Here is a 12,606-nt window from a genome sequence, read left to right as displayed (position 1 = left end):
TACCAAAACCACCTCATCAAAACTAACACCAATCCCAAGAATCCTGTATTTCTAAATATCAGTTCTAAGACAAGAAGCCATAATGAAACATTAAAGGATATTGACAATATTTTGATGATTAGAGTCACACCACTCGCCAATGAACATTGCAACCTTAACATAAAAAAGATGAGGTATAAATATTGGGTCGAAGGACCCAATATTTAACTCAGTAAAAACTCCATAAGACACAACTCTAATAAAAGAAATATGAAGAACTACCTGAATAAACAAAAAACGACGATAAAGGATCTCCTTACCGTAACCCCGTAACACCGATCCCAAGAATCTTGTATTTCTAAACTCTTTAGGTGGATTACCATTGACCAAGACCGACCCCATAGAAGACTTGAGGCAGCCCTGAATCCACTTCCTCCATTGAATACTAAACCCGAACTTGAGAAGAATATCATCAAGAAAATCTCATCTCACAGAATCGTAAGCTTTTTCAAAATCCATCATGAAAACCATAGCTTTTTTCTTCTTGCTTTTACACCAAGAAATAATCTCACTCAAGATCAACGATCGATGGGTCGAAAATCACCGATAACAGAAGAAAGACGGTTGGCACGAATCTTACTAACAATCTCATATTGACATCCAATAAGACTGATGTGTCAAAAATCCTTCACAAACTTAGCATCCAGGACTTTAGGAATTAATGTAATGAAAGAGGGATTACAACCTTTAGGAAACTCCATAGAAGAGAAGAAATTAATAACCACCTGAACAACAATATCCTCCACAATATGTCAATATTTTTTTAAAAAACAAAATCAAACGTACAACCATTAGGGCTTGGGGATTTATCGCCCCCATAATCTCAGCCTTCACCTCATCAATCGAAATATCAGCTTCCAAAAAACACCCTGGTCCAAAGAAAGTTTTTTCAGGAACTCAAAATCCACCACAAACTGAGAAGAAGTAGGAGAAGAAAATCGATCAACAAAGTGATTGAAAAGCTTGTTTTAACATAAACCGGATTATCAATCCAATCCCCATTTGAAAACACGCCACAAATAGCAAGCTTACCACGTTTTTGATTTACGACTCCATGAAAAAGTAAAATATATTTATATTTTTATAATCATATCTATACCTTGAAAATGTATAAAGATGTTTTATAAAGTGTAGATAAGTTTAGTTATACAGGCATATTTATACCTTTAAATATTTATTCATATCTTTTAAAATGTATTTATACATTTAAAAGATATTTATAAAACCTTATTTTTATCTTTAAAATCATATTTAAATCTTTAAAAATATGTGTGTATACATATTTATACTTCTAAACAAAACATAAATATAAGTATTTATACTTCCAATAATAATAATAATAATAATAATAATAATAATAATAATAATAATAATATATTTTTACATTTAAGAGACTTATTTATATTTTGAATTTTTTTTAAATCTTTAAAACAATATTTATATATGATGTTTTGTTTTACAGAGTAAATAGATATTTATACCTATCAAATACAAATTAATATATTTATTATTGAATAGAGTATGTTCTTAAATGTATGCATTGGCTTTCAAAATGTATACATATGTTTTTAATCATATAAATAATTTTTAAAAATTGTATGTGGTAGGTGGCGGTTGGAATACAACTAGCCTTTTTACTTCCCCTCAGCCTTATTTTTTTCTAAGGCTTTCTGGTATACCAACGACGAAGAGGCTCGTGGCCAATGTGGTCATGAGCGTTGTTCGTGCACACCGCCCCGGCCTACCGTGGTCGGGCATTTTGGTGGTGTGGATTGTGGTGGGGAAAACGAACGACAACGCCCAATCAAGGCTTCTTCTTCTCTCAGCTCTTCTGCTTCTTCTGCCTCTCTCTCTCTCTCTCTCTCTCTCTCTCTCTCTCTTCGTTCTTTTGTTTGTGGTCGTGGAGGGTACTCCATGGCTTTGTGGTGGGTGGTGGTGATCGATCTGGAAACTCTCCACAACCGTTGTCGTGAAGAGTATAGCGGATGGCCTAAGTAAAAGAAACACATTCAAGTAAAAGAGACATGCTTTTTAACTAAGGAAACATGGCATGCCATGTAGGCAGCCATGTGAGACAAAATACGCGGTCAATGCTGACGTGGTACACCACATAAACATAAAAAAGGATTCAAGATAAAGCCGTTAACGATTGATAAAATTTAAGACTTCTGCGTCGACATTCCTATTCGTATATAATAATATTGGGTTGTTAATACTTTTATTTCATTGTTTATTTAATTATGTCTTCTAGATATTCAAACAAGATATCGATCATCAGACTTTGACTAACCCATTTCCCGATTTAAAACTCAAAAATGTAATAACTCTATTGGAGTATAGAGAATTATAGATAGTAACAAAACACAAGGCAGAGAAGAATGATTAGCTCAACCGAAAGACTTTCAATGGAGAAAGCAACTTTATTTGTTGTTTTATTTGTTTCACTGCACATTCAGAAAGTTTACACCGCTGAAATTGACATGATTTCAGATTCAAGGTTCTTGACAGAAGCAGACACGTTGGTCTCCCCGGCCGGAATTTTTAAACTTGGGTTTTTCAGGCCAGGAAGCTCTGAGAACAAATACGTTGGTATTTCTTACAAGAAAATCTCTGTTGAAACAGTGGTTTGGGTTGCCAACAGAGACTTCCCAGTCAATGGTTCATCATCCGGCAAACTGAGGATCGTCTCTCCAGGAAATCTCGTCCTCATGAAAGGGAACGATACAAATGATGTAATCTGGTCAACCAATACAACCTCATCAGGTAACGTAACTGTACACCTTGAAGACAATGGAAATCTAGTTGTAAGAGAAACAATAGAAGAGAAGATTCTATGGCAGAGTTTTGACTATCCAACTGATACTCTTCTACCTGGCATGAAAGTAGGAAGAAATTTCTTAACGGGTAAGGAATGGACCTTGTCGCAATGGAAGAGTAATCAAGATCCAGCTCCAGGTGAATTCACATGGAGCGCTGACACAAGCGGCTATCCTCAGATCATACTAAAACAAGGCACAACAGTCAAGTTCCGAGGTGGACCATGGAATGATGTTTGGTTTAGCGGAGATTCTGCTTCCACTAGGAACATCATTACAGGAGATATGGTTATTAATGAATCAGAGGCGTATTACAGTTATTCTCTTCTCAATAGTTCTGTTATCTCAAGGCTCGTCTTGAATTCATCTGGCCAGCTAGAACGTTGGGTGTGGGTTAATGACGTGAATAAATGGCAGATGTTCTTTCAGTTACAAAGAGATTTCTGTGATGGGTACAACATCTGTTATGGTTATGGAACATGCAGTGTTCTAACCTCACAAAGATGTTCTTGTTTAGATGCGATAAGATTCGTGCCCAGAAACGAGAATGGATGGGAGATAACAGATTGGTCGGGTGGTTGTGTGAGACGAACACCATTGGATTGCAAAAATGGAACCGATGGGTTTATCAGGTACTCTAATGTGAAGTTGCCTGATACAGAGTCTTCATGGTTTAACATAAGCATGAGTCTGAATGAATGTAGAGAAAAATGCTTCATGAATTGTACTTGTATGGCGTATGCAAATATAGACATTAGAGAGGGAGGAAGTGGGTGCTTGCTTTGGTTCGGTGAACTTTTGGACATGAGAGAGATACCTGATGGCAATGGTGGTCAGGATATCTTTGTAAGAATGGCTTCCTCAGAAATAGAAATAGGTAACCATCTCTTCACAAAAATATTCCTTGATATTTATTCAAATAGATGTATGAATCTCACCATGTAAAATTACTTATTTTATGATTCTTACTAGTTACTACAGCTCAACCAGTTTCAGAGAATAAGGAGAGAGCAAACCTTAAAATCATCTTACCAGTAGTTTTTCTTGGGGTTCTTCTGATAGGCTTGGGCTCTACATGGTTCCTTTTTGCATGTAGAAAAAGGCGTGATCCACAATCAATGAGGCAAGGTAAGAAAAATACACAACTACAAATTAATGATCCTAAGTTGCATTGTAATATATGCTCCCATTACATCAATCTACTAGTTTACATTGTTATTTTCAACCATTCTATATTAAATTGTTATGTTCATCATTTGCCTTCTTTAGATCCCCACTCTCACCCGTTCAATAGTCTCCTTCATTGTGAGTTATCTTGAAGCCTTGCATTGACCACGCTTAAAGATAAGAGAATTCCAAACTGTAGCATAAGATCTTCTAGGCTGACCCGAGTGTCTTTGAAGCCAACAGTAACACATAAACAAATCTCGAAATCTTGAATCCGTTAGGTTTAGACAAAATCCTCTATTTCCAAAATTATGAAATAGTATGCATTTTCTGTAGCAGGGTAAAACAGAGTATTTCGATCGTAGTCAAGCACCTATAACTTGAAGTGCTTGCCTCCACCATGTGATAATTCATTCAGAGAGCTTTAAGCGCAGATTAAAATAGCACCATCATGTCAAAGAGCATTGAAAGGATATCACTTAAACTTCAAACTCAACTGAATAGTATATTGCCCCTCCCTCTTTTCAACAACTCGATGATTTGACACCAACACCACACGAATAAAATACACACACCAATATCAACCCCGGGCACGTGATTTACCCAACACGAATGGAACACTACTATAAGAAAACGGATGAGTAGCAAACCAATGAAAGAACCTGAAGGTATGATCGTAATGCAATGCAGCAGCAAAGAAGCTGTTGAGCGACTGACCTGATGCTGCTGAAGGGTGATAACATCGATCAACCGTGGGCACTCGTCCTTGTCCGTTTGCCTTCAATCGATATGTATTGAACTATATTTTTCTATTATGATTAATTTGAATTGAATTTCATTTTGATTTGTGATTGGAATGCTTCATATGCAACTCAAGGGATTGTAGAGTTCTCAGCAAACTTTCTAGGTAAAGGGTTGATAGATCCTTTGATTCGTCTATTGCCACAACCATACAATAAAAATCTTCAACTTAGACCTCTAAATATCTTTTCCACAATTCTATTATCATTGAATTCTTCACCATTTAATCTCATTTGGTTTGTTATAACGATCACACGGTTATAGACTCCTTCGAGTGATTTAGACCGTCTAATTCGTAAGTTATCAAATCCACATCTTTGTGTTTGCAATCTTATAGTCTTCATTTTTCTTTCCCTCTGTATGTAAGTCATGGGTAACATATCCCTGTCAGTGTGTGTTGGGGTGTGGAGTCTTGATAGAAACTCTGTCGGTGAGAGAAAACTCTGTTTGGTGGCAGAAAGCTATGTGGGTGAGAGAAAACTCTATCATGAAGGAGGAAACAACTACATGACATTCTGTGATTGGCTAAAAATTATAGCACCCCTTCATGGGCTAATTATAGATGGGTATGGCCACCCAAAATTAGGTTTCCCATGATTTCCTTAAATAGGCACACATCTCCATCAACATTCTTGCATAAAAATTCCAAAAAACGAAATCATCGTGAGGTTGAAACCACATCCTTTAGAGCAGTTTATTAGTTATTAGCAAGAGATATTTTTTTGCTTTGAGAGATCTAATGAGGTGCAACCTTTATAATTGTTCTGGGGAGGTTTAATAAAACTCTCTCTCTCTCTCTCTCTCTCTCTCTCTCTCTCTCTCTCTCTCTCTCTCTCTCTCTCTCTCTCTCTCTCGTGAATGTAAGTCAGAGTGACCGAACCACATTAAATATTTGTTTTGATTTTATACTTTTTCAAAAGTTTTATTTCACAAGTTTCTCCAAAGTTCGTTTATCATTTCTTCTGATGTGGTTAACTCTTTTGCTAAATTTCAACAAATCGTTATTAGAGCATAGCAAGTGTTATAAGAGCTCTTCCGATTCTTTACAAGTGATTTTTGATTCCTAACAAAATGGTATTAGAGCTAGAGCTATGGTTGAAGATGAAAGAGTTAATACTGACAAATTCGATGGTCAGATTTTGTTTGTTTGTTTGTTTGTTTTTTTTGTATTTTTTTTTTCTGAAAAATACAAATCGAATATTCTCTTTTATGGTTCAATAATGCGACCCTAGCAGTATTTTGACGATTTGTTATGTCTTCTGATCTGCAAGTGTATTTGGTTTATTTTGATTTGTCTGTATTGTTCAAGGGTTCCAATTATCGTTGGTATTCATTTGATTTTGGGGTTTTTCGTCGTTTTTCACGCCCCGAATTAGGTTCTACTGTTCTACCGCCACAAAATTAAACTATTCGTCAATATCTTGCCATGATTTTATATTCGCACCGCGATTTAAGTTGAGAGTATTGTTTCATACATATATCGCAGTGAATTTGTTATCACGCCACAATTTTTTTGACTGAAAGCATCTTTTTTCTGTTTTAGTTATTGTTCATAGTTTAGTTTGTTTGGTTATTTAACATATTTGTCAGTTTTTAGGTTTCTTTGTTCCGTTTGACTATTGCTATTCGTTATTGGTTTCGACGGTTTGAATTGTTCGTTTATTGTTACTTTGGGATTATAGTTTGGTTGTTTACTATCGGTATGGATCCAAAGGATAGACCAGTCGACGAGTTAATTTTTATGAATGTGCTTATTGCACACAGAAGAACCACGGGAAGTATCAGTGCCCATTGTTATTGAACAAGTCAAAATAGCAAGAAGATAGATCATCTAGATCGTTTCACCCCACATTAGAAACTAATACTCATGCTACCACATCATCTTTTGTATCGGATACTTAACTCTGTAAGGAGTTCAGTTCCTTCCTCCTAATTTTGTAATTATGCCTGCATCTACATCTCATTCAAGTCTTTTCTCATCCGGTACTTCAAGTATTCCTTCATTTTTATGGATCTTGGACTATGGTCCATCTCATTATATATATATATATATATATATATATATATATATATATATATATATATATATAGGTTTAGGTTCAATGGAAAATGATTAATTAGGGCAACATATGTTGGAACCAATGATTAAGTGACACGTGTCCATTTCTTTATTCATAAGCAATGTACTATGGAAGTTATTTATGTAGTTATTCCAAAGTGATGTGTTGTCATTCTTTTATTGGTTCCAACATGTGTTTCCCTAATTCTTTATTTTCCATATAACCTTTCCCTATATATATATATATATATATATATATATATATATATATATATATATATATATATATGTGTGTGTGTGTGTGTGTGTGTGTGTGTTATATCCCTTAATGATGTCTATTATATTTTCACACTTTCTTTAAATCTTGCCTTAGTTAGTTGTGTAAATCTAATTGTTGGGTTTTCTTTTTTGATTCTCTTTGTTCTTTTCTTGATTCTCACTCCTAGAGTGTGATCGGAATCGGCCATAAGTTAGGAGAACTATATTTGTTCGACCAATTTAAAATGAATTATGTCGTTGTCAGTAGTGTTGATTTGTCGGATGTTGTTTCCAATAGTGCTTACTTGTCTTCTTTCCATTTGAGTGATTCGTCTTCTTAATTTGGACTTTGCAATTCACATTTGGGACATGTCTCAACTTCTCGTTTACATTTTTAGCCTCTACTGGTGTTTTAGGTCGTTTGGAAAGTCATGATATTTCTGATTGTTATGGTTACAAACTAGCAAAATTTTATGCTCTACCATTTAATAAAAGTGTCACTCGCTTTGCTGTTTCATTTGATATATGCATTCTAATGTGTGGGGTCCCTCACCCGTTTCCTCTAAAGGAGGATCCACTTAATATGTTTCCTTTATAGACCTCTACACTCATTATACGCAGGTTTATCTTATGAAACACATATCTGAATTTTTCACAATATATATCAAATTTAGATCCATAGTCAAGATTCAACACTTTGATGTTAGAAAATGTTTCTGTCATGATTTAGGAGGCAAATATACTTCTAATGATTTTGGTTAAATACTAGTATCCGATGGCACTATGCATCGATTATCATGTATATATATCCTTTAGAAAAATGTTATTATTGAAAGAAAACATCGTCACCTTGTTGAAATTGCATGATCCTTGCTTTTAACCTCTCAGCTTCCTAGTATATTTTGAGGAGAATTTGTTCTTACCGCTACATATATCATTAATCGAATTCCTACTACACAAAATAATGGGATGTCTCCTTATGAAAACCTATATGGAAAACTTCTTGATTATTCTTCATTATGTGTATTTGGGTGTACATGCTTTGTTTTACGACCTCACGCTGAGCGAACCAAGTTGTCTCGAAAATATGCTCTATGTTTATTCTTGGGGTATGGTATTGGTTGAAAAGGTTATTGATGTTATGATCTGACAAGTAAAAAATTTTATGTTCCTCGACATGTCACCACTCTAGAAAACATTCCTTTCTATAACATTCTTGTTCAGTCACATAATGTGACTCAGTCGGAACTTCGGGTTATTGATCCATTTAGCATTTAAAATGATAACGTTTAGTCAGATGCTTCTGCTACTTCATCTACCCCTTCAACTTCTGATGCCACACCTACTATTATTCAAGAACCCCTATCAGTTGTTGCTCAAGAACCTCCACCTACCTAAGAACCCCCATCAAAAAGACCTACTCGTACTCAAAAGTGTACCAAGCTTCCATAATTTGTATATTCCTCTGAATCACGATCCTTTTCCTCCATTATTGGGAATATACATCGTCTCTTAGAACCAACATCCTTTAAAGTGTCCATCCCTAATCCTTTTTGGCAAAATGTTGTAGTTGAGGAACTTGTAGCTCTTTATTAGACTCATACATGAAATTTAGTTCCGCTCCCACCTGCAAAACACAAAATTGGTTGTCATTGGCATATAAGATCAAAACCATGTTTGATGGGTCTATTGAAAGTTAAAAGTTAGATTTGTTGCAATTGGATACTCACAAGAATATGGTATGTATTATGAAGAGACATTTTCTCCGGTTGAAAAAATGACAGTTGTTTGCACTTTGATTATTGTTTCTTCTATTCGACAATTGAATATTTATCAAATGGATGTCAAATATGTATTCTTGAATCGTGATCTTCATGAGGATGTTTACATGTCTCCTCTTTTAGGTGTTGTTCACCAGTCAGTCAGGTGAAGTTTCTCGGCTTCACAAAGCATTGCATGGTCTTGGTTTGAGAAATTTTCTACAATAATTACTTCCCATGGTTTTCAACCTAGTTGCCATGATTCTGCATTGTTTGCTAAATGTACAAGTGTAGGTCGGATCCTTCTTTCCTTATATGTTAATGATATGGTTATTATTGTTGGTGATGATCATGATGGTATAGAATCCTTGAAGTGTGATTTGGCTAGCCCTTTTGCTTTGAAAAGACTTGAGTTTATTGCGTTATTTCTTAGGTATTGAATTTGCTCAATATACAAAGGGTTATCTTTTTTCTGTGACAAAGTATATCTCATATTTGTTTAAACTTGCTCGATTTTCGGATAACAAAATACTTGATACCCCTCTACATAGTAATGCGAAGTATTCTCCAACCAACGGTGTTCTCTTGTCAGATATGAGCCTTTATAGTACCATTTTGTGGAGTTTGATCTTTCTTACCGTTACTAGATGAGATATTGCTCATATACTTCAAGTGGTTAGCCATTTTCTTACCACTCCATTCACGGTTCATTAGGGAGCTATTCTTTGTATTTTGAGATACTTTGTGGTACTTTGTTTCACAGTTTGGTATTTCCTTCTACTTCCTCTCTTGAGTTGTGTGCTTATAGGGATGCAAACTCAGACAACAATGTTTATGATGACAAGTCCATTACTCGGTATTGTATCTTTCTTGGAGATTCGTTGATTTCGTGGAAAAGTAAGAACGAATATGTTGTCTCTCGTTCATCTACAAAATTTGTTGTTTCATGAGGGGACAAAATATATTGAGATTGATTGTCATTTTATTCATCAACATTTTCAGCAGGAGACTATTTCTCTTCCGCATGTCCCATCCACAATGAATATTACTGATACATTTATGAAATCCTTGACTGCTCCTTGGTTTCATTTTATGTCCGAACAAACTCTCAATGATCATTAGTGTAACATTATAAGTTTAATTGGGGGGGGGGGGGGGGGGGGGGTTGGCATAATAAAGTTATTAGGCCTTTGCGCTGTTTGGCCCTTTAGCCATATAGCTAGGTTTAATCTTTTTAGCTTTCCTATTTATATTGTACTTCTCTTTCTTTTAGTTTGTACTCCTATGATTCAATATTGAAACCGTAATACTATTTTGTTCATTAGTTTACAGTTGGTTGTAACAAATATTCAATAGGAGACTAATTAATCTCAACATAAGTAAGTTGAATATTTAGGTGTAATAGAATTCTTGAAGTAAATTCTTTTAATTCTTATGTGCAGGCGAATTCTTACATGTTGGTGAAAGTCAGAGAGATTCCATGGAGCTACCATTATTTAGCTTTTCTACAATAGCTAAAGCTACTGCTAGTTTTTCGCTAGACAATAAAATTGGAGAAGGTGGATTTGGATCAGTTTATAAGGTACAATACAATGTGATTCCAACAGAGGTTTCGGAGTTCAATAACACTCAAAATTGTATATTGAGATTCTGTACGTAAAACAAAGAAATACAGGCCATGAAGTATAAGTATTCTACTTATAAAAAAAGATATGGTTGAAATTCATCTTCACTGTTTCTATTGTTTTTCACATGGCAACTGTTGATGATAACCAGGGTATGTTAGAAGAAGGACTCCAGATTGCAGTTAAACGTTTATCTAAGACTTCAAACCAAGGGCTTGTTGAGTTCAAGAATGAAGTCATTTACATTTCAAAACTTCAGCACCGAAATCTTGTTAAACTCCTCGGATGCAGCATACAGGGAGACGAAAATTTGTTGATCTATGAGTACATGCCAAACAGAAGCTTAGACTCATATATATTCGGTCAGACTCACATAAATGCCATTAATTTAACTTCTAAGAATTAAGCATTCATAGAAACTAAAAATAACTGCACCTTCATATAGATAAGACACAAAGCATGCTACTTGATTGGACAAAGCGTATGAACATTATCAAAGGAATTGCTAGAGGGCTTCTTTATCTGCATCAAGATTCACGCTTAAGAATCATCCATAGAGATCTTAAAGCTAGCAATGTTCTACTTGATCTAGACATGAACCCTAAGATATCAGACTTTGGCATGGCTAGGAGCATTGGAGGAGGCGAGACTCAACCAAACACGGAGAGAGTTGTTGGCACATAGTAAGCTAGATAATCCATATATATATATATATATATATATATATATATATATATATATATATATATATATTAAGTTTTGTTTTTTACTCATATAAGCATTATCCTGCATGCAGTGGTTACATGTCGCCTGAGGCACTAAAAGGTGTTTTCTCAATAAAATCAGATGTATTTAGCTTTGGTGTCTTAGTGCTGGAGATTGTGAGTGGGGAGAGAAATCGGGGATTCATGCATCCTGACCATGATAATAACCTCATTGGACATGTATGTTCTCTGACTACAAAGTATTTGTTTGATTTGCATATACAGTCCTCTAACTATTTCTACATTATATTCAGGCATGGAGAACACATAATGAAGGCAGGTCAATGGAACTCATCGATACAGCTTTAGGCCAATCAAGCAATTCATCAGAAGTTATAAGATCAATTACAGTGGGGTTGTTATGTGTTCAACAAAATCCAGAAGATAGGCCAAACATGTCATCGGTTATTCTAATGTTGGGAAACGAGGGTGCATTGCTGAAACCTAAGCAACCAGCATTTTTCTCAAAAACGAACACACTTGGTGCTGATTTCTCTTCAAGCACTTGCCCAACAAGTTCAACCAATGGTTTAACTGTTACAGAGGTAGTTGCTCGATAGAAAGAACATGCATAGTTTCAACCTTCAGTTTTTTTTTTTTTCTTTTTCTTCTTATAATTAGTACATTCAAAATATAAGCTATTTGTTATCCCCATTTCTAAACATGTCTACTAAATTGATTTAATTGTTGGACAATACTCTTAGATATATTTATAGTATTGGGCTTTATTTTATCTCCTGTTACTTTCTTTAAAGACAACATTGAAATGGAGAATATTTTTGTTCTTAATTAATCACATCATCGTTGAATTTCTTAGCACATCAATAGAATTTGAACTTTCTGCACTTTTCAGTCCAGACTATTTGATTTGTAGATCTTTCACTATCTAGATTAATGTTCACTTCTACAAGTTAATTTATTATAATGACAACACAATGCTTTTTGTACATATAACTTGCTACTTAATTGCTCTCGGTCTTTCATTTTTACTTTTCATTTGAATACATGTCCGCTAAATGCGTACAAAACATCCGCCATTTGATCTTCTGCTTGAAATACCCAAAACCCTTGATGCGTAAATACTAAGATAACAATGTCTAACAAACACCAAAACACAATATGGCAACACACAACAATAACAAGATAAGAGATTTATGGTGGTTCCACACCAGAAGAGGTTGTATACATCCGCAAGGAAGGGTTGATATCTTGTATATTGCACAATTAAAGCAGGATTACAACAATTTGTTGGAAAAATCGGTTCCAAACAATTTATAAATTGGAGTTTTCCTATTTTGAACACGAATTTTGAAACCT

General features: G+C 34.9%; 1 protein-coding gene across 1 annotated transcript; it reads left to right on the top strand.

Moving 5' to 3' along the window:
- Positions 1 to 2,369: 2,369 nt before the first annotated feature.
- Positions 2,370 to 12,025, top strand: LOC145062324 (G-type lectin S-receptor-like serine/threonine-protein kinase At4g27290). Its single transcript, XM_079009941.1, has 7 exons — positions 2,370 to 3,732; positions 3,828 to 3,983; positions 10,343 to 10,482; positions 10,677 to 10,887; positions 10,971 to 11,208; positions 11,322 to 11,469; positions 11,544 to 12,025. Exons 1-7 carry the CDS (start codon positions 2,418 to 2,420, stop codon positions 11,847 to 11,849), a joined length of 2,514 nt encoding a protein of 837 aa, XP_078866067.1. The 5' UTR covers positions 2,370 to 2,417; the 3' UTR covers positions 11,850 to 12,025.
- Positions 12,026 to 12,606: the final 581 nt, after the last annotated feature.

This window comes from Lactuca serriola, chromosome 7, assembly GCF_051521515.1.
Source record: "Lactuca serriola cultivar US96UC23 chromosome 7, Lser_US96UC23_V15, whole genome shotgun sequence".
NCBI classification, from domain to species: Eukaryota; Viridiplantae; Streptophyta; class Magnoliopsida; order Asterales; family Asteraceae; genus Lactuca; species Lactuca serriola.
The sequence above is the reverse complement of the archived record's forward strand: the minus strand, read 5'-3'. Positions and strand labels throughout refer to the sequence as shown.

Excerpts from the sequence above, each read along its gene's own strand:
- LOC145062324 (XM_079009941.1), top strand. The coding sequence starts at position 2,418 with ATGATTAGCTCAACCGAAAGACTTTCAATGGAGAAAGCAACTTTATTT. Across the intron at positions 3,984-10,342 it reads TCCACAATCAATGAGGCAAG|GCGAATTCTTACATGTTGGT; the intron begins GTAAGAAAAATA and ends TCTTATGTGCAG. Across the intron at positions 11,209-11,321 it reads GAGAGAGTTGTTGGCACATA|TGGTTACATGTCGCCTGAGG; the intron begins GTAAGCTAGATA and ends TCCTGCATGCAG.